Source organism: Cenococcum geophilum, assembly GCF_001692895.1.
Source record: "Cenococcum geophilum 1.58 unplaced genomic scaffold K441scaffold_1, whole genome shotgun sequence".
NCBI classification, from domain to species: domain Eukaryota; kingdom Fungi; phylum Ascomycota; class Dothideomycetes; order Gloniales; family Gloniaceae; genus Cenococcum; species Cenococcum geophilum.
In genome coordinates this window covers 2,686,526-2,706,884 of record NW_027137559.1, presented here as the reverse complement: position 1 = coordinate 2,706,884, position 20,359 = coordinate 2,686,526, and the positions used below count along the sequence as shown (strand labels likewise).

Genomic DNA, 20,359 nt, shown 5'->3' with positions numbered 1-20,359 from the left:
GCGCTTTATATGGTGGCAAACTATAGCGGAAATAAGTAATTTGCTACTCTTCTTTTAGTCCTTAAGGACTATAGTATTGTATAAAAGCTTAGGTTTATTGTTTGTAATAACGCCACTTTAAATAATATACTTTGTTATACGGTAGAAGCCTATCTCCGGAAAGAGGAGGATATTAAATAGGATTCTATATATTAGCGGATCCGCTATACTAGTTATATTATTAATTTAGCTATATAAGCCTTCCTATTTTATAGTCTAATTAAAATAAAGCAACTTAAGTCGTATAATAAAAAAGAAGGAAAAAGAGAGGTAGTAGATAAAGAGGAAAAACGGGCAACCTTTTAGGTTATAGGACCACTTAGTAAGCTTTATAATATTATTATATATATCCGCAGTTCCGCTAGTTATATAAAGAAGTTTAAAGATCTAGCGGAGAGAATAATTCTACTTAATAACCGTATAAGATAGAATAGCTAGTTTTAAATGCTAGCTATAGCCGATTAAAAGGCGGGAGCTATTAATACCTATACTAAGAACCACTTTACCACGCTTTAGGCAGACTATCTCTCTCTAAAAGACTAGAAACGGCTTTATACAATTAAGGAATTTCTTTAACCGTTTTACTGAGCAACTTTAGAGACTTAGGGTAACCGCGCAACAATTAATAGTGTGCTCTTTACTATGGATATTATTATTTAGTACTTTAAAGCCGCGCTTATAAGTAAACTTTCTTCTAAATTAGACAATACTAATACCGTATAATAGTCTAAACATGCTTCTAATAAGGAGTTTAGCGCTTAAATTAGAAAGGGGTAGGAGACCTTTAATAAGTACTATAGTAAAACAGACAAGTTGCCACTTTACGCCGCTGCCCTTATTCTTTATACAAACCGTTATATAAAGTATATTAAGGTAAACTAGAAAGTAAAGTGGGTTAAGCCCGTATTAAAAAAGGTTAAAGAGCTTTAGGAGTTTTACTAAAAAAAAGCTCCTACTCCTCTAAGTCCTCTATTATACAAAAGGAGACCTTAAGAGCAGGAACTTAACGTATTTAATTAGATTACTTAAAAGCTAGGGAAGTATACTCAACTAGTAAGTTAGAATAAGTACCAAGATTATTATAATAGAGAGCTATACGATATTGGTAAGATGCTAGCGCTTAAATAGTAGTGTTAAGATTAACAAATAAAACGTTGGCTAAGGTTATCGTATATAGCAATTAATATTCTCTTAATTCCAGCTATAAGCAATAAACCAGAGCGAGTCTTTTTAGGGGGACGTTGTATAGTATTGTAGGAAAGGGCACAGATAGGAGTAGAAAACCTTAAGAGGGTAGAGTGTTTAAAACATTATAAATGAAGTGGTATTTTAGACGAATAATGTCTAATATTAGGAGGCTATTAGGGCCTTTTCTAGAAGCCTTCCTCTAAGTTCCCTTTGTAAATTAATTAGCCTTAGGCACGTACTATAATGCTAAGTAATTATCAATGATTATTAATTATTAACTAATAATAGCGATTATTAATCAACGCCTTATCGATAGCATTAAAAACCAGCCTAAATTCAACCTTATTAATAAACTACTATAAGTAAACCGTACGGACCCTTCTCTACAGGAGTACCGCGAAAAGGCAAAGGATATTACCAGCCTATAGTCCCTTAAAAATGGACTACTTAAGCACCGGGAACGGCTAGTAGTAGTAAAAGAAAAGAACTTATAAACCCGGCTTATTACCGAAGCATATACCTAGGTTTCTACGGCCTACCCTAGAAAAAATAAGACCCGTAAAATTATTAGTGACCGTTACTACTGGCCCGGAATAGTTACGGATATTAACCGTTATATAAGGAACTGCAACAACTGCCATAGGTCTACGATTCCACGAGATAAGACCCTAAGACTATTAAAGCTACTCCTAATACTAGAGCGCCCCTGGTAGTATATCTCTATAAACTTTTATAAACTACTAGTAAACCGTAACGAGTATAATATAGTTATGATTTTAGTTAACCGTTTTGGTAAACGCCCTTTTTTAATCCCCTATCACAAGAATATTAATGCTAAAGAGGCGGCCTAACTATATATCTATTACATCTACCGAATTTATAAACTACTAGATACTATTATATCGGACCATAAACCGTAGTTTATATTAGCTTTCTAGAATAAGTTTACCTAAATCCTAGAAATTAGGCTAAAGCTTTCTACAGCGTACTACCCCTAGATAGATAGTTAGATAAAGATTATAAATTAATACTTAGACTAGAGACTCTAGCCCTTTATTAACTACTTTTAAGATAACTAGGGCGAACTCCTACCTCTAATAGACTACGCCTAGGCGACCCTACCCTATAACTCTACGGGATTTGCACCTATCTAACTAGAAATAGGGTATCTACCCCAAATAAGCTTTAACTGGGATAGGCTAGAAGAACTACAGACTGTACGCGAGAAACTGTCTTATAAGGAAGCCCAGCAGTATGCCAAGCGCTTAGAGGAAGCCTAGATGGTAGCCTATATAAATCTAAAAAAGGCCTAAAAATTAATAAAATAGTAGGCAAATAAGTATAGGCGCGAGCCTGACTTTACTATAGGTAATATAGTTTGGGTTATAACAAAGAACTAGAAGACGGAACGGCCTAGCCGTAAGCTTAATTATTAGATAGCAGGACTATATAAGGTCCTTAAGAAAATAGGCAACTTATACAAAGTAGAGCTCCCAAATTTAATTAAGGTTTACCCTATCTTCTCGCCGGATAAGCTACGGAAGGCTATAAATAACCTATTACCTAAATAAAAGAACAAACCCCCCCTGCCGATTTAAGTCAGTGGCGATAATAAATGGGAAATTAAAGAGATACTGGCCTATAAGCTAGTAAGGAAAACGCTAAAGTACCGCGTTAGTTGGAAAGGCTATAACCTAGATCCTACCTAGTACCCTATATAGAACTTTATTAGCAGTCCCTATAAGCTTTAAGAATTCTATAGCCGTTACCCTAATAAACCGGGACCGCTAAAGTACCTAAACAAATAGATGGAATGCTAGTATAATAAAGATAATAAGCTACCGGAAGAGCATAAAGATAAGGACGCCCTATAGGCATAATACGGATATACAAAGCCTAAGGGCAGGCTTTTGCAGAGGGGGGGGTAATGTTACGGCACTAGCAGAAAGCGGCAGCTATGGTAGACGTTATAGTAGACACAGGGCTTACGTGACTCTTACGTGACTAGGGATTGTATATAACTCCTCGCGTTACTACTTGTCCTTTCCTTTCCTTTTCTTTAGCTTTAGATTCTCGTTTATAGACAATCTAATTGTATAGGCTTGTACGTCCCTTATACCGTGCTTATGCCTCGATTAACTAAGTCGCTAATATCTTAGATCTTTCTCTAAGCTCTAGCTACCCGCATCTTTAGTATATTCTAACTGGCTAAGCTAGTAGAGAGTTAAGGTATATCCTAGCTGGCTAAGCTAGTAGAGAGTTAAGATATTTATAGGTCTGTCCGCAGTGACTAAGGAACTTCGCTATTTACTACTAGTAACTAAAACGCCTTACTATTAGAGCGTTACTTTTTAAAGATATTTACTGCACTAATAGTATTATTTACTACTTCGCTGGTAGTATAAGGACAGTTATATACTATACTGGGCGCATTTTTAACTTTTAGTCTCCTTATTAAGACCTTTAAGCGTTTCTTTACACCAAACGGCGCTATATAGCTTATTGGTAAATACAGAGTTAATAGGGGATTCGTAGGTTAATGTTTAGGTAGTATAGGCGGCAGAGGAGTAATAAAGTAGGTAATAAGGCACAGAATTAATCTAGATATAATATATTAGCAATTTAGGTGTTTATCTACTATAAATATTAATATAGGAGGTTAAACATTAAGAATTGGTAATGGTTAATGGCTCTAGCTAAATGTTTACTGTTTTAACGGTAATATTTAAGGCGAAATATAGCGGTAACCACTAGGCCATTCGCAATAATTTTAGCAGCATTAGAATTACCCTATAAAGATCTAAAACGTAACGTTGGCCGATTGTTTATAAAGACGTTAGTTTGTTATTAATTAATAGCTAAAAAATTAGTATGGTGCGTAAGTTTATATAAGGATTATATATAAATTAGCGCGTAGGACTAACAAATTTCTAAACCGTGTATTAGACGATAATAATATAAGCTAATTAATCTGTTATATAAGCAGCTTATGATTAGATTATCGTCTGGGACCGAGATAACTTATAACCTGTTAATTCTACGCTGACTAAGCAATATGGCTTGTATTTAACTTAATTCGAGAACGACTAACTAATAACTCTACGGTGGTAAGCACCGTCCCTCTATGCCCCCTATGGAGCTCCCAATATGCCGGCTCCACCCGTTACCAGTTCATGTTATCGTTCTCTCACCTCTAGTCACCAATTTGCTAGCGACTTCCCTGTACAGCTCAGACGGCTTCGAACCTGGCACCCACTCTACACGACAGACGCCCGTCTCCCCCTTCCACTTTGCGGTGATCTCGAAGATCAGCGGTTTATCGTCGACGAATACCTTAGTGCTGGCTTTGACAAGAATCTTGGTAACTCGGGGTAGCTCGTCTTTCAGCGTTTCGACGACTTGCTTGGTGATCTCCGTTCCGCCCTTGATAGATGCCTTCGTGTCCATCAGGGTCTCCTGAATGGTTTGGATCTGAGCGGCGACATTGTCGTGGTCCCTCTTCTTGTTCCTGTACGCGTTTTCGAAGGGCTTCAATTCGATTTCCTGCTCTAGCTTCGTGATTCTGCTCTGGGCATTTTCCTCTGCCGTGGTGAGCCTGCCTTTGTTCTTGTTAAGCAAATCTCGTGCCCGCTTGAGTACTTTTTCCAGCTCTTTGCTCTTGGCGTCGAGATCATTGAGCGTTTGGATTTGGTCTTGCAGGTCTCTCTTCTCATCTTTCAATATCTCATCAATGTAGCCACCCGGGCCCTGGGTGGTCAGCCTTTCCAGAGCTTTTCCGAACTTTTCAAGTTCCTTTCCAGCATCCCAGATAGCTAGTTCGATCGCCCTGAGTCCTGGCAAGTTGTGGACAAAGCGAGCGATGTCTAGAACGGCAGTACCAATCCCTACGTCAGCTTTGAGGAGCTCCAGGCCGACATTGGCTTCGTCGAATTTGATTTTCTGTAGAGTTTGTTAGCCAACTGGTCGGACTTTATGCCAGGTAGTCCACAAAGCCTTACCCAGTATACTCTTTCAAACCACGACGATCTCTGAAACATTGTCCAGCAATGCTGTTTCCACTCATCCTTCGCCTTTATTTTCTCTATCGACGTTGTCAGCATCTCCGATAAGTATGAACTAGACATAAGAACTTACTTTGCCCCTCATTCCAGTGCTTTTCCACCGTCTCATACTTCCGTAGCTCGTCACCCCAAGAGCGATTTTTACGTTCCTCGAGCGTCTTCTTTTCCAGGTCCCATCTAGCCTGGTTCGACTTTTCCTTCGTAATTTTGCGATAGTACTCTTGCGTTTTCGCCCGTACCATGTCGTCGAGCTTGCGCTCCGCCGCGTCTTTCTTGGCTCTCTTCTCATGGAAGCAATCTTTCTGATTCTTGTAATTGATCTCGGCATTCTCTACTGCTTTCTCAAGAATATCAAGTTCCTTCCTCGCTTTTGATCGCTCAGTGTTCTCTTTCTCGATCTGTTTCCTTCGGCTGGCGACTTCTTCCTCTGACCTAGCCTTTATCACTTTCAACTCGATTTCCATTTGACGCACCTCCTCCTGATTCTCCTTGATTTGGCGCTCGAGGTCGGCTTCTGCTTCTTCGATAGCTTTCGTGGCTAGTTCTGCGAGTGACTGGATCCCTTTGCTGATACCATCAAAGATCGCACCGAAAATATCTACGTTCAACTCTGCTTCAAACTCCACCAAGATTCCAACCAAATTCTTCCTGTTCTCGACCTGGGCAACAGCTTTGAGGTCGATTAATAAGCTGTCAGTAAAGTTGATATAGACATGAGCGCGGAAGTGCTTCTTCTGGAGGTCGGCGTCAATCAGTATCTTGAGTTTGGAATCGTAACACCGAATCATGCCGTCAATGAAGATCCTCTGTTTCTCTGTCGTCATTTCAATTTTCATCGTTGCGCGTTCCACCCCTTGATCAGCTCTGGCCGACGTGACTTCGAGACCTCCAATCTTGAAGTTGTCGAGGCCTGCCTCAATAACAAGACCATCACTACTGAAACGTCCGTCGAAATCGCCCGTCTTATCAAAGAACTTCACCTTTCCGCGAACATGAATACCGTGCTTATAATACTTGTCGAAGATGATTGCACCCGTAGAGAAATACAATTTCAGATCGTTGAAAACAAGGGTGTCTTCGCCGCCGTCCACGCGCCAAATTTGGACGTTGTCGGTCATCTTCTCAGCGAGTTGAACGATCTTTGAAATATTGATTTTGGTTATCTTTAGGAGGAACACCTGCTTAGGACTGGTTGGGCCGATACCAAAGACGATCTTTCCTTTAAAATCGCCGATGTTGAGCTGCCCGCTCAGGGAATAATTACTGTGGATTTTAACGACGGCTGCTTTCTGCGAACGATTTGCTCGACTTACCTTGGTCCAGTTTTTAGGAAGGTAGCCCATACGATATCTGTTCCTACTCCCAATTCTTTGATAACCAGCTTCTCGCTCAACTTGAAAGGGTTGACCCACTCGGACTCTGGTGTCATGAACCAGCTTCTCGCTCAACTTGAAAGGGTTGACCCACTCGGACTCTGGTGTCATGTAGCTGAAGTTTCGTTAGAAGTTCGCTCACAATCGACCAGAATGCGTAGAAGATTGAAGTACTTACATTGCTACTCCAGCACCAATTGTTCCCGCAGAGATATCACCTCTAACTTCGATCGGTTCCTGATCCTCGAATTCCAGGGTCAAAGTAGCTGTAAGTTTGAGTTCCGGGCCACCCGTACCTACCGAAATGGAAGCGCCGAAATCGCCAAGTTTTGCGTTGTCCGTCAGAGGTACCTAGGGACCGAAATCAGCCTTCCGTTATCTCTCAGTAGCTTTCAAGACTTACGGCGAATGAATCCGGCATATTGATGCTGATCTCTATTTTGCCGTTGCGATGAATGGATACGATCAAGACGAACCCGTCGATGTTTTTGCCCCTGCTGAGGATTTCCATTTCCTCGAATTTGGAGATTGTCGCGCACAACTGCATTCCTATATTTTCGGTTGTGTTAATTTATTCGTAGAGATAGGGTCAGGTTCAGTTACGTACCTGAGACAATAGGATAGTTGTAGGCCTTGACTTGAGCAAGGACGTCCCAACTTGCAGTTTTCTCACCTTCATCATTGGCATCTTCCTTCTTTTCATCCTCTGTTTTCTTCTTCTCTTTCTCTTCCTCAATTTTGCCGTCGTCCTTCCTCTTCTTCTCCCTCGCCTCAGACGACGCAATGAACGCTACGTTATGAAGCTGCAGATCCAGGAATGTCCCTTTCAGCTCTGGCGAGATCCTGGATAGCGTAATGCCCTCAACGGCGCCAAAGACAAGCCAGTCCCGCTTTGTCTTGCCCTTCTTTCGCGAAATATGGATACCGACTTTGACGGTGATGTTTTTGATTTCTATAACACCGAGAATTTCGAACTTGTTTTCGCGCTTGACGACTTTGCCTTTGCACTTGACGACTTTGCTTTCCTTCTTCTTAGGCTCCTCCTTAGACTTCTTCCGCTTGGATTTCATCTTGGCAATCTCTTCGTCTATCTCCTTAGAAATCTTCTCGGAATGTTGTATGACGTTCTCCGTGCAATTTTCAATGCCAATCCTCTTGAAATAGCGGGATTTTACTTTATCGTAAATAGCCTGATTTGAGTTATATGTGCTCAAATCATCTAAATTGAAGTCTCTGTATTCACCATTTTTAGAGGTTGTAGATGAAGCGTCTTCGTTATCAGACTCGGCATCGTCTCCAGCTTTGTTGCCCTTCTGCTTGAACCCAATGAAGATGCTCAGCCCTGCCTGCTTGATAGTGACCTCTGTATCGGGGATTTTGTAGTCATCAATGCCTCCTTCGATCGTCAGACCGTCGCTCGCGATCCTAAGCTTTGCGTTGGCGCTTGCACTGCTGTTGAAGGTTACGCGTCCGTCTAATTGTAGGGCTCTTAAGGTCGTTTTGTCCTCTTCGATCTTCTTACTGGACAATTCGAGGCTAAGTTTCTCGAAGATCAGATCGTTGCCCGCAGTCTCATCTTCGTCCTTAGAACTTGGTTTGCTGTCTTCTACTGGAGATTTTTGGCCAGAAATTTGTTGGTAGATTCTTTTGATTTCGTTGAGCTTGAGATCACCTATTTCAGCCTTTAAGAAGTTATTGTCTACGCAAAAAGTTAATGGATTGCTAAGAATGAACGAGAACAACTACAACGTACCGTTAGAGATTTGTCCCGTGACTTTGAATGACCCGTCTCCTAGCGTCAAGTCTGCCGAGAGCTCCAGTTTCAGACTCTTTTTGAAATCTCCTTCTTTGAATGACGTCTTGAGCTGGGCCTTGGTTATCTGGCAATGGAATGGTTAGTAATGCAGACAGCCCGAGGATTACTTGACTCACCGTTACGTTCTTGATGCCATAAATGTCCTCCCACTTGTCACTTGTAATGACGAGGTTCCAGAGTCGCTTGGAATCCCCAGCATTTCCAGCTTTCTTGGAGCCCTTTTTATCCAATTTCCCGGAATCCTTCTTGACTATTTTTTTGCCGGCCTCCAATACGGACACCTTGTCGTCGCTCTTGTCAGAATCTTCATCGTCTTCATCGTCACTCTTGTTGGCGTCCTCGTCATCTTCATTCTCGTCTTTACCCATCCCAGGCACAAAATCTCTGGCGATCCTATACTTCATCTCCAACGGGGCATTGGCATGAGGTATCTTAGTGATCCGCAAGGTTCCAAATAATCCAAAGCCGAAGTTCCATGACTTCTTTTCTTTATCCTTGCCAGCCGCTTGCGTAGCGGTGAGTTCGATGCCTATGGTATTGAATTCCAGGAAGTCCCAGGGCTTCAGGCCCAAGTTTCTGAACTCGCCTTTGAGGACCAGCTCGTTGATCTTTGGCCGCTTGGACCAATCTCTCTCTTTGGAAAGGTGCGCGCTGAGATGAATTGAAGTCGGTAGCTTGTGATCACCGAACAAGTTCTTCAACAAATCACCTGCCCACTGAAGGCCATCCTTGAACAAAACGTCAACCTCGAGGCGCAAACCAGGAGGATAAAAGGAGTTCTCCTCCTCCTCCTCGGAATAGGTGAACTCCAAGCTCTCGATTGGTAGATTCTTGATGATGGAGCTCTCAAGGAATGGGAATAGCGTTCCGAGGGGTTCTCCCGCGAATTGAAAGCTCTTTGGATCTAACATGACTTTCTCGCGGGCAGGTTCCGTCTTTTTGTCATCGTTCTCATCTTCGCTTTTGTCCGTCTCATTCTCGGGGCCTTTGAAACGGTTAGATCTAGCCCGTGTATTCCGCTTTCCGCCATTTCCATCACTGCAATGATTTGGAAATAACTCATAGACTACTTACCCTTGAACTTGTATAGCTTTGCTTTCAGACCTTTGATCCCGAAGAAATTCTTGATATCTCCAGAAACCACATAGTTTTCAAGTTTAGCCTTTCCGACTGTCTTGCCGTCATCAATTGCATAAGCTGTCTCTTTGGCTGTGAGCCATCCTGCCTCTTTGGCAACGACACTTGGATCGGAATCGGATGCGAGTGCCAGGCCGGTGGTGATAGTGGCAAACGAGGGAAATTTCGTCAGGTCGGATAACTTCCAGTCTTGGAGACTCGAAGAAACCTTCTCCTCCTCGGGCAACAGCAAAATGGGAAGTTCGTGGTGCTTCCCCTGGCCTGTGCCCTTCGGGTTAGCAGCCAAAAGTTGGGCCTTCATTCCCATACTTCCCTGTATAACTGCGACAGGAAGATCGGCAAAACGCTTGTTTTCTTTGTCCGGGACGACAAGACAGAGATTGCAGATGGCTGCGCCGCCAATCTTGGCGGTATTCCAATCATGGCCATCACTGTAGCTGTATGTCAAGTGAGGCTCTTCAGGACCCGAGGGAGGGTAACCAGTTAGGAATCCGCCTGATTGGTCGGAATCTAAGTCATCGGCAGACGGTTCAGGAAAGTAGTGGTTAATATTAACCTCGACATTACTGCGGTAGTCGAGATGAGCGGCGTCAATGAGAGCCTCAAGCTGGAGTTCTTCGAATTCGATGTTATCTAGCTCCTTTTCAATTGTATCTCCCGGAAGAAGCGCTGCACTGCCTGGGTCGATACCGAGACCCGGAAAGAAGGCCTCAGGCTTTTCGGATTTGTGGGACATAACGATAGCTCGTTAAGAGCCACTCTAAAGCTGGGGAAGAATTTAAGTATCACAATTGATCTGAATACAGTGACTCGTGTGTTGCTTTGGAAACTTTAGATTGAACGGGTTCACAAGCACTACTTAACAGCAGGACATTGAGGAATCGAAATCATGGAACTAATGCTCTCTCTCTCACACCGCTTTTCACGCTCGTGGCCTCCGGAATGGTCTTGAGACACATATCGATTAACCGTCGGCAATCGACTAGAGGTTGAGAAGTCAATTTTGCTAAAGTTATCGAAGATTGCATGAACGGAAGATAAGACGGGGTAAATCTAAAGTGGGCGGGCGTAGCCGTGCCGTGTGGCGCCGCTGATCTGAAAACGCCATCCTATGAGTAAGTGACAACGCATATTACTTAGCTCCTATAGTGTGTTGCTACCGCCGAAACTTTGAAGTAGTGTACACCAGAATAGAATACTGATGTTTTGTTTCTTCTGCAGAACCAGATTGCGTGCTCCTACGTACGTATAGGATCTTCTATGCTAGAGTCAGAGGTGGCTACCTGAAGCATTAGTGATTTATGTACACCACCCTGGCGCATCCGGTTGAAAGCGCATGTTGATCTTGGTGATCAAACGGCAGAGTTTATACCTTTTGGGGTAATACGCACGGCCACTTTAACGTATTTTTACCTTTTTTAGGTATAAATCTACGCATTTTGATTAGCGTGATCAACACGCGCTTTCAACCGGATGCGCCAGAGTGGTGTACTGGAAGACGAATCTGCGTTATGTGCAGAATCTCCCTATACAGAGAGATGATATACAGAGAGATGACTATGCCCGTCATCGGCGCCTGTGAGATCCACTACATCGATCACCTCATTAGACCGACGCCGTCGTCTCTGTAGTAGATGGCACAACTAGTTGACAGAAGGCTGAGGATCAATCCTCTCAGGGATATCATACTGTCTCGTAGATACAACCGTATTCTACCTTAACAGGAGCTGCACCGTCCACATTTAGATCTCTCTTATGGCCAGACCTCTGCCTTTTTACCTGTACAGGTTTAGTACCCATTTCATCATCTAGTCTTGATCTCTTCGCCACCGGTGGGAACACGTCCTTTAGTATGTCAGTCTTGCACAGCGCATTTGCTTCTACTCCTTTAGGATCAGCGCTTAGGTCTCGGCCATAGTTGTCGTACTGTCGTGTGTCATTCCCTTTCTATGCAAGTCCACGCGTCCAGCGTTTTCCCAAGTTTGGCCACTCAGATGAGCACATACACTCAAGGATTGACTTGCGTGAGTGGTGCGAAAGAGGGTCTTACTTCGCTCCACATTTATCAGCTGTATATGTATGCAACATAGTAGAAAGGGGGTGCAGATTCTAGTGAGGCACGCTGGAAGCGCCTGGAAATTCGCTGATGCAGTTACACCTTCCTAAATCAGCCACATATGATGAAATTATCAGCCGTAAATAGAGGAGGTGTGGATTCTGGTAAGACATACTCAAAGCGTTCGGAAGCTTGCAAGCTGACTGGGCGTCTTCATGACTTTGGGTACGTTCGGTTGCAAATCGGCTCCATATCATATTTGTTCAATCTGTGCGTATTTTAGTGTCGCCTGTTTTGTAATTAGTGGCGGCTACTACCGTGGCTTATTTGAATCTGTAACTGAGTCGATCGTTCGGTAAGCTTCCATATAAGGCTCCAGATCTGGCTTCGCACAATGCGTGATTAACGTCGGTAAGCGATTCGAGTGAGGCCCTCTGCCACCAGGCCTCTATCGCGACTCCTTACTTTGGTGTAGTAATAGAGTCTCCTCCTCGGCCAACGCCCTCTCTGCGATTAACGCTTTCTACACCTTCGCCCGTCTCCCGTATGAGCCGTAGCAGAGCCACAGCGACGCCCGCGACCGCCGCGACGAAATAAGCTTAGTGCGATTACAAAGGTCAAAATAATAACATCAGATAAGGCTTGCAAATGCGACAGTAGTATCGCGATCGGGGTGTGTGGAGTCGCCATATCACAAAAGTCGTTACTTTGGCGCGTATATGAGAGCTCCATATTGGTATGAAATATGGAACGGAGGCTCGAAGGCAACATATTGAAACGGTGCCAAGAACCTCATTTCAACTACTATATGTAGTATAGCTTGCAAATTTGACGCGCTTACCGATATAGAAGAGCTCCATATTCAAAAGTCGTCAGATCCACCGAACGACCACCGAACGACCACCTCATATTCGGATTTGAGCTCCATTTCGGTTAAATATGGAGCCTCCATATTGAATATGAAGTTGCAACCGAACGGCCCCTGTGTCCCTGCAAGTATGTCACATTGGCCGTGTGAGACAAGCACCTGCATACGAGTATTGAATTAAAGGTCAGGATAGGAAACGGCTAGTGTGACCGATGCAGGATCCCCGGCAGACCACTGCATATCCGTTACCCGCAAGGAGATTCCTGTCTTTGTTACGGAGGTGCGTTGCAAAAGTCTTCGCCGCCCCTTATTAGGCGGTCTTATGGGCGGTGGCTGCCTTAAGGTTGGTAGGGCAACGGGTTAGAAGCCGCCCAATGGCGCCTAAGGTCCCCCAGAACCGTCTTAGAATGCGCCCAATTTTCGGCTATATGCGGGCTTTTTAGGCTCAACCTAGGTAGGGCCGGCAAAGACTTTTGCAACGCACCTCCGTACGAAGACGAGAGACAGCTGGGAACCATGACGATTATTTCTGCTGTATTATCGAATACATGCCAGTACGAGATAATTGCGAAATCGCATGCTACCTCAATAATCTCGTACTACCTCATAAGGTCGTCAACTACCGCATCACAGCATATCTCGGGAATAAGGCCACGGCCTCTGTAACCGATTACCGGCGTTATGCCGAGACACAAGACTGCAGCCTGGAAGGCTCCGAGACAGCGTCAGCACTACCCTCGTATGTCTCGGATATAGTCAAAGATTAAGTCATGGACTCTTCGGTCAGGACTCTACTTTCATGTATATATTCCACTTGATTTCCATAGATTTACAATCAAGTCGCTTGGTCAATTCCCATACACTGCAAAGCTTACAGCCTCTTATAATCATTATATGCATACCTTTCCGAACATACTTTGTGGCAACTCGGAGCAGTCCTGGTCTTGAAGGCCCCTCGTCTGATAATTCACAATTATAAAGATTTCTAATTCTACTGCCTTACGCATCCAAGTAACAAAATTCTAGTCTCGACAATGTTCTCGTGTTTGTTTTCATTGTTCTCATCGCTCTTCTTATTAGGCTCCATGTTTACAATTAGACTTCCGATTTCGACGAGACTTTCTGGCCCTGCGACGCTTGAGTGATCGCTGAGAGTCTGTGCAAGCCGTGAAGCCGACCGAATTATCTTGTGTACCATTCGCATCGCCGTTGATCTCCGAAGCGGCAAGTAGATAACCATAGCAGCCATTGCACATAGGTTCGTCCCATTTATCTTTGGCGAAAGCCACCAGTTTCGATATTTTCCCCAGACTACAGCGATTGCATGTGAAGGCGGCGGGTTTAACAAGTCGATGAAGGTATAATTGAGTGTTGTGGTCCATAAGCTAAACCGTCGATCGTGTTTTGAAGCTGCGAGGCACTCGTCACACTCAGGTGTGAGCTGGTGAGTTGAGACTGCTGCTCGCTAGCAAACGCGCGATGCGTTATTTGAGCATCAACAGCCAATTAGACGAAGGAGGCGTTCTAGCCCCGGCACGGTAACGGCCGTTTAGACGGAGACGAATTGATCATGTTGCCTTCACAGCGGCCTGCACGTTAGATCAGCTTCACAACAGCCTTCATAAACGATTTTCCGAGGGCCAGGGGCCAGTTCACATCAGTATCACATTCCAGCCAACCCTTCCATCTCGCAGATTTCTTCCGTCATGAGCTCGAACGCGATAACTAGTTAAAGAATAAGTACACGAATCACACAAGCTACCTTATATTTGGCACAGCGAAAACGCACCTTTAATAGCAATATTACTATCGCTACGACCTATCCTTCCTCCTACCTCGAAACGTATATAATAGGTAATGAAAAGGAGGAACTGGGGACCAGCCGCGGGGTCCTTTGGACTTGATGGGTAGAGGTCGCACTTCACTCGCTTAATTTGGCCCACCACCAAATATGTTAACCTTACCCGTCACTCCTCTCACCTTTACAACTATTTCGCAACGGCTTTTAAATTAACACCTACGATTAAAATACGTTTTAAATACATTTAATTAATCTTTATTATCTAAACACATTGCGAAAGTAATATAGCTGCGATAAAAGTATTAAAAGATAGTGTAGGTAAACTTTAAATAAACTTTAAACAGGGTTTTAAAGTGAGATTTAAACATTATTCTAATATATTCTAATTATAATGGGGCTCCTCTAAGAGATACCTTAAACTAGGTAAGCTTATAGGCTACCCTTTCTTTAAAAAGACTGGGAATAAGATAATAAATAAAGTAAATACTTTTTAATATATTCTAATTATAGAACAGCGTAGAGCTTATTAGAGTTATTATTAAGTATAGTAAAATCTTTTATAGGGCTTAGCTGGGAGACTTAGATAAGAGTTGTGGGGTATGTTATAAATATATTTATAACGCTTCTAGATATACTTTCCTTATAGATATTAGTGACTTAGTTAATTAAGGCACGGACACATTAAGAAAGACGCGTAAGCCTATATAACCGGATTGTCTATAAACGAGGATCTAAAGCTAGAGAAAGGAAAGAAGAAGAGCAGCGTTGGTTAAAGTATGGCTCTTTTATGCGGCCCCCTAGTTATATAACCGTAAAGTTCTACTAAGTTCTGCCGTTTTCTACCAGTGCTATAATATCCCCCCCCCTTAGTAAAGTTAGGCTCTCGCCTATACTTATTTACCTACTATTATATTAATTTTTAGGCCTTTTCTAAATTTATACAGGTTACTATCTAGGCTTCTTCTAAGCGCTTAGCGTAGTACTAGGCTTTCTTATAAGATAGCTTTTCACGTATCCCTTAACCCGCCGGAATGCGTCCTACCGTTATCGATAAGAACTGGCCAATTAGATTAACTAAGTCGAATCATCATGATCAAGAATACAAAGCTGGTGATATGTTGATCGCTATTTAAAATTGATATAGAGGCTTAATTCTTAGAGTTGAGTCGCTTGATATAAGGTATCCAACAGTCGTCGCATAAAGAATTAATTGAATATAGCGAATAGATTGTGTTAATTAACATTGGTAGGTAAATTTAGCGCGCTATAGTCGTTAAAATCGTTAATATGCATAGGAGTAAAATTAGGCGACGCTATGGCTTCGGTGGTGGTTTTTTAGCGCGCCAATTTGGCTATACGTTATACTAAGTCGGTTGAACAAGATATATATCATTAGAAGTACGATTGGAAGGCATAGTTGATGGTAATTAATTGATCAAATCTATATAGGTCATACGCGTAGTTTTGATTCTGGTGTTCAAGCACGGACTAACTTCTCGTAGGACGCTGGCGGGTTAAGGGATAGTTTAGGGTCCTTTCAGTCTTTTCTAGTTAAAGCTTATATGGGTTAAGTAGTCTATTTCTAGTTAGATAGGGGCAAATCTAGTAGAGTTATGGGGTAAGGTTACTTAGGTATAGTCTATTAAAGGTAGTAGTTTAGCCTAGTTATTCTAGAAGTAGTTAATATAGGGCCGGAGTCTCTAGTCTAAGTATTAATTTATAATCTCTATCTAATCGTTTATTTAAAGGTAGTATACTATAAAAAGCTTTAGCCTAATACCTAGGATTTAGATAAACTCGTTCTAAAAGGCTAATATAAATTACGGCCTGCGATTATATATTATAGTATTTAGTAGTCCGTAGATTTAGTAGACGTAGTAGATATATAGTTAGGCCGCCTTTTTAGTATAAATATTTTTATAATAGGGAATTAAAAATGGACGCTTGCTAAACCGGTTAACTAAAATTATAACTATATTATATCCGTTACGGTCTAGAGGTAGTTTATAGAAATCTATAGAAATATGCTGCTAGGGGTGTTCTAGTATTAGGAGAGGTTTTAATAGCCCTAGGGTCTTATATTGCGGAATTATAAACCTATAGTAGCCGTTATAGTTCCGTACGTAATGGTTAAAATCTATAACTATAGGCTAGTAGCGTCCTTTGCCTTTTTACGGTACTTCTATAGAGAAGGGGCCGTACGGTTTACCTATAGTAGTTTATTAATAAGGTTAAGTTCTATAGAGTTAATAGGGTATATCTTGGCTTTTAAGGATTCTATATTTAGTTCTGCCTATATTTAAGGGTTAAGGTGCTCTAGTTATAGTAGCATATAGGTCTGTAATAAGATCTTTGCGGCTATTTATTTATCTAGGTCCTATTCCTATCTTATAAGTATATCCGTACGGCTTATAGCGCCTAGCCTATATATAATTAGAAAGTTAAACTAAGATAAAATATCCGCCTAGTACGCCTACTATGCTGTAAGGGCCTTTATTATTATAAAATATTCTAAGGCCTTATAATTAGAAACTACCTAAATAGGCTTAGAGGTCCCTTTTAACTATACTCGCTAGTGCTAAAAGCTAGAGATAATAGCTAGCATTTCTTTATTATAAATTGGGTAGTTTAGCTTAGTATCTACTATAGTCTTTAAATAGTAAGTAATAGGATAATATTCTTTATCCGTCTACTTTTAGAAATAAACGCTAGCTATAATACTGTCTATAGCGTTAGTTTTTAGTATTAAGGGCCGTTTTAAGTTAAAGTAGGTAAGTAAGGGAGCGGAGACTAGTTATTTCTTAAGCTTATTAAAAGCCTGTCTATATACGGTGTTAAAGTAAAACGGCTAGTTCTTTATAGTAAGGTGGCTAAGGGGCTAAGTAATCCTACTATAGTTCTTAATAAAGCGTTAGTAGAAGTTATAGAAACCTAAAAAAATTATACCCCCTTTATAGCCCTTAGGGGTACCCACCAGTTAATTACGGCCGTCCTTTTTAGGTCTACCTTAATTCTATCTATATTAATAATAAATCCTAGGTACTTTATATGTTTAACACTAAACTCCAATTTCCTAATATTAGCCTAAAGGCTAGCCTTATGGAGCTATTATAGGACCTTATAGATATACTCCTTATATTTTAGCTTATTCTTAAAGCAGATTATAATATTATCTAGGTAGGCTATTACGGCGCTAGTGGAAACTAGTAGATTGTGGCTAATAGATATTGGTAGATTATAGTAAACAGTCGCAGATAGTTATAGACAGTTTTATACAGTTTTAGACAGTTGTTATTATGTAACTAAAGGATTATATATAACGTTAAGCGGCGCTACTTTTTATCTCCTTTCCTTTCTCTAGCTTTAGATCCTTATTTATAGACTACCAATTATATAGGCTTGCGCGTCCTTTTTGCCGTACTCGTGCCTTAATTAACTAAGTCACTAACATTATCTAAAGCTCGTCTACTCTTCTTCCTAAAAAGGAACTTAAAAATATTTATAGACTATAAACAGGAATAGAACATAGAAGTAGACCTAAAGACTATTACTAAAACTTAAAGAATAAAACAGAACTAGAAAAATAAAAAAGAATAATAAGACCTATAGAACACGTATAGACTAGAACCCCTACAGAATCCTACTAAAAGTTACCCTAATAACCATATTACTATATTAAGAACTACAGCGGCCGGCAAAGTAGCCGTAGGACCCTTAAATACCTCTAATAGTAAAACAGCAACTAACTTAAACTCCTAGGTAGAGCTTATAGCAGCTAATACTAAAATTAAATAACTTTAAGAGCTGCTTAAAGCTAGAGAACCCTATACACTTAATAAAGAGTTATTAGATACCTAGAGACTTGCTATAGTCCTTAAGGCCCTAGCCTAATGTATAGCATTAGTATTATTACGGTCCGCGAAGGTCGCGGACCCCCTATTACTTATAGACGGAACCGACCTATATTTAATAATTAGAAGCTTTAATTATAGGATAAGCTTAAAGTTAATACGGACTACTTTCCTACTACTTAGGCTAAAATAGCCTATGTTTTTGGCCGCACCGGCGGGGACGCATAGATGCACCTACGTCCGCGATACGTATAGGACTTAGTAAATCCCTTCCTCTCTAAAGAAGAGATAATTGTCTACCTATCTTCTATCTATAAGGACCCCTTTAAAGTATAAAACGCTCGACTTAATCACAAAAGCCCAACGTTACGGGACGGGGGCAGTGGCTACAAAGCGTATATATTAGGAGTCTATAAGACGTTACGCGATCGATTGTAAGGGTTGAGGGCGTAAGGAGGTGATATACCTACGCGTAGCTGACGTAAGCTGTACGTAAGGTGTATATAAGAGTACGGGGCTCTCCTATAGAGGCCCCTGCGGTAGGGTTCCGTAACACTACCCCCCCTTTTATAGAGGCGGAGCTTCGGCGACGCTATGGTTACTATATATATATAGAAGGAATGCTTAGGGTATAGAAAAGAAAAAAGGGGGTATCGCTAAAGGCTTAAAACAACGTTATGTAATAAGGCTTGGCACCTAGAAATCCAACTAATTAGATAACTTTAACCGCTGGTTAAAGTTTCTGGATATCTTAACGATATTTTGGTTACGTAATCGTACTTTGCCGTTATATAATAGCAACTTGCGGTAATCTAACGGCAATTTGCCCTTACGTGGTAATATATAACAGTTTAACTCTATAAGGGCTCCTATAGAGGATTAGGTATAAAATCTCTACTTAAGCCCGGTTTCTGTAGGTTCGCGTAGTAGAAGTTGCTAATTAGGTCCTTTGCATTTTTAAAGTCTTCTTATAGTTGCTATTTTGGCTAATCTATGTTAAATCCTATGTAGATAGCTCTGTAGTAGAGCCATTGTCCTCTGCCTTTACTAAAGTATTTAGAGTTAATAATTTATTTGCACCTAATTTAGAAGGTGGAGATTAAGTATTAGTATGCGAATTCTTAACTACGCCTAGTTTAGAGGGCGGAGATTAAGTATTAGCCTGTAAACCCTAAGTCTTAGAGTTTCCTAGAAGCGGAGATCTAGTATTATAACTTAAATCCTAAGCCTTAGGATTTAAGAGGAGCGGAGATTTAATACTATATTCTAAATTCTAAATTTCTAGATTTCCTACTACCTAGGAACTAGTGCTACACTATAAATCTTAAACTTTAAAATTTTTTATAATCGGAGATCTAGTACTATATTATAAATATTAACCTTAGGCTTATCTAAAAGTTAAGACTTAGTGTTATACTATAAGCTCTTATACTTAAACTGCCTTAAGGATTTAGATTTAATACTATACTATAAGGTTTAATATCCAGATTACTCTAAGGGCTAAGACCTAATACTGCGCTATCTGGCGCTTTAGCTGCGGCCTATTTATACTTATATTGCTACTAATATTAGTAAATAGATGTCTCTGCGTCTTTTTTAAGGTGATACTACTAGCTAATATAGTACGAGAGGGGAGAATTAGCTAAAGAGACTGGCTTAGAGTTATATTAGCACTAGCTATATAAGTAAAGGTAGTACTTCTTACTTAAGTAAAGCGGCGGGAAATGCTAAATTTACCTATTATTACGGCACTGGCAGAAAGCGGCAGCTATAGTAGACGTTATGGTAGACGCAGGGCTCACGTGACTCTTACGTGACTAGGGATCGTATATAACTCCTCGCGTTGCTACTTATCCTTTCCTTTCCTTTTCTTTAGCTTTAGATTCTCGTTTATAGACAATCTAATTATATAGGCTTGCACGTCCTTTATACCGTGTTTATACCTCGATTAACTAAGTCGCTAACATTACCTAAAGCTTAAACCACCCTTTCTTCCTAAGAAGGAACTTAAATATATCTATAGGACCACAAATAGGATAAGGATATAGAATAGGACCCTAAGGATATTACTAGGACTATAAGGATAGAACCTAAAGGAAAAGAATAAAACCCTAAGGAAAGGACCTATAAGATATACACAGACCAGAACCCTTAAAGAAATTACCCGGA

General features: G+C 41.1%; 1 protein-coding gene across 1 annotated transcript; it reads right to left on the bottom strand.

Moving 5' to 3' along the window:
- Window positions 1–4,398: 4,398 nt before the first annotated feature.
- Window positions 4,399–9,463, bottom strand: K441DRAFT_710237 (uncharacterized protein; the record flags this gene model as incomplete). The annotated part of the gene is given in 10 exon segments (XM_067653885.1): window positions 4,399–5,166; window positions 5,226–5,343; window positions 5,358–6,551; window positions 6,602–6,724; window positions 6,840–7,012; window positions 7,065–7,210; window positions 7,269–7,701; window positions 7,837–8,360; window positions 8,415–8,541; window positions 8,594–9,463. Coding segments are annotated over 10 exon segments (4,476 nt in total), but the record flags the coding sequence as incomplete, so codon positions are not given.
- Window positions 9,464–20,359: the final 10,896 nt, after the last annotated feature.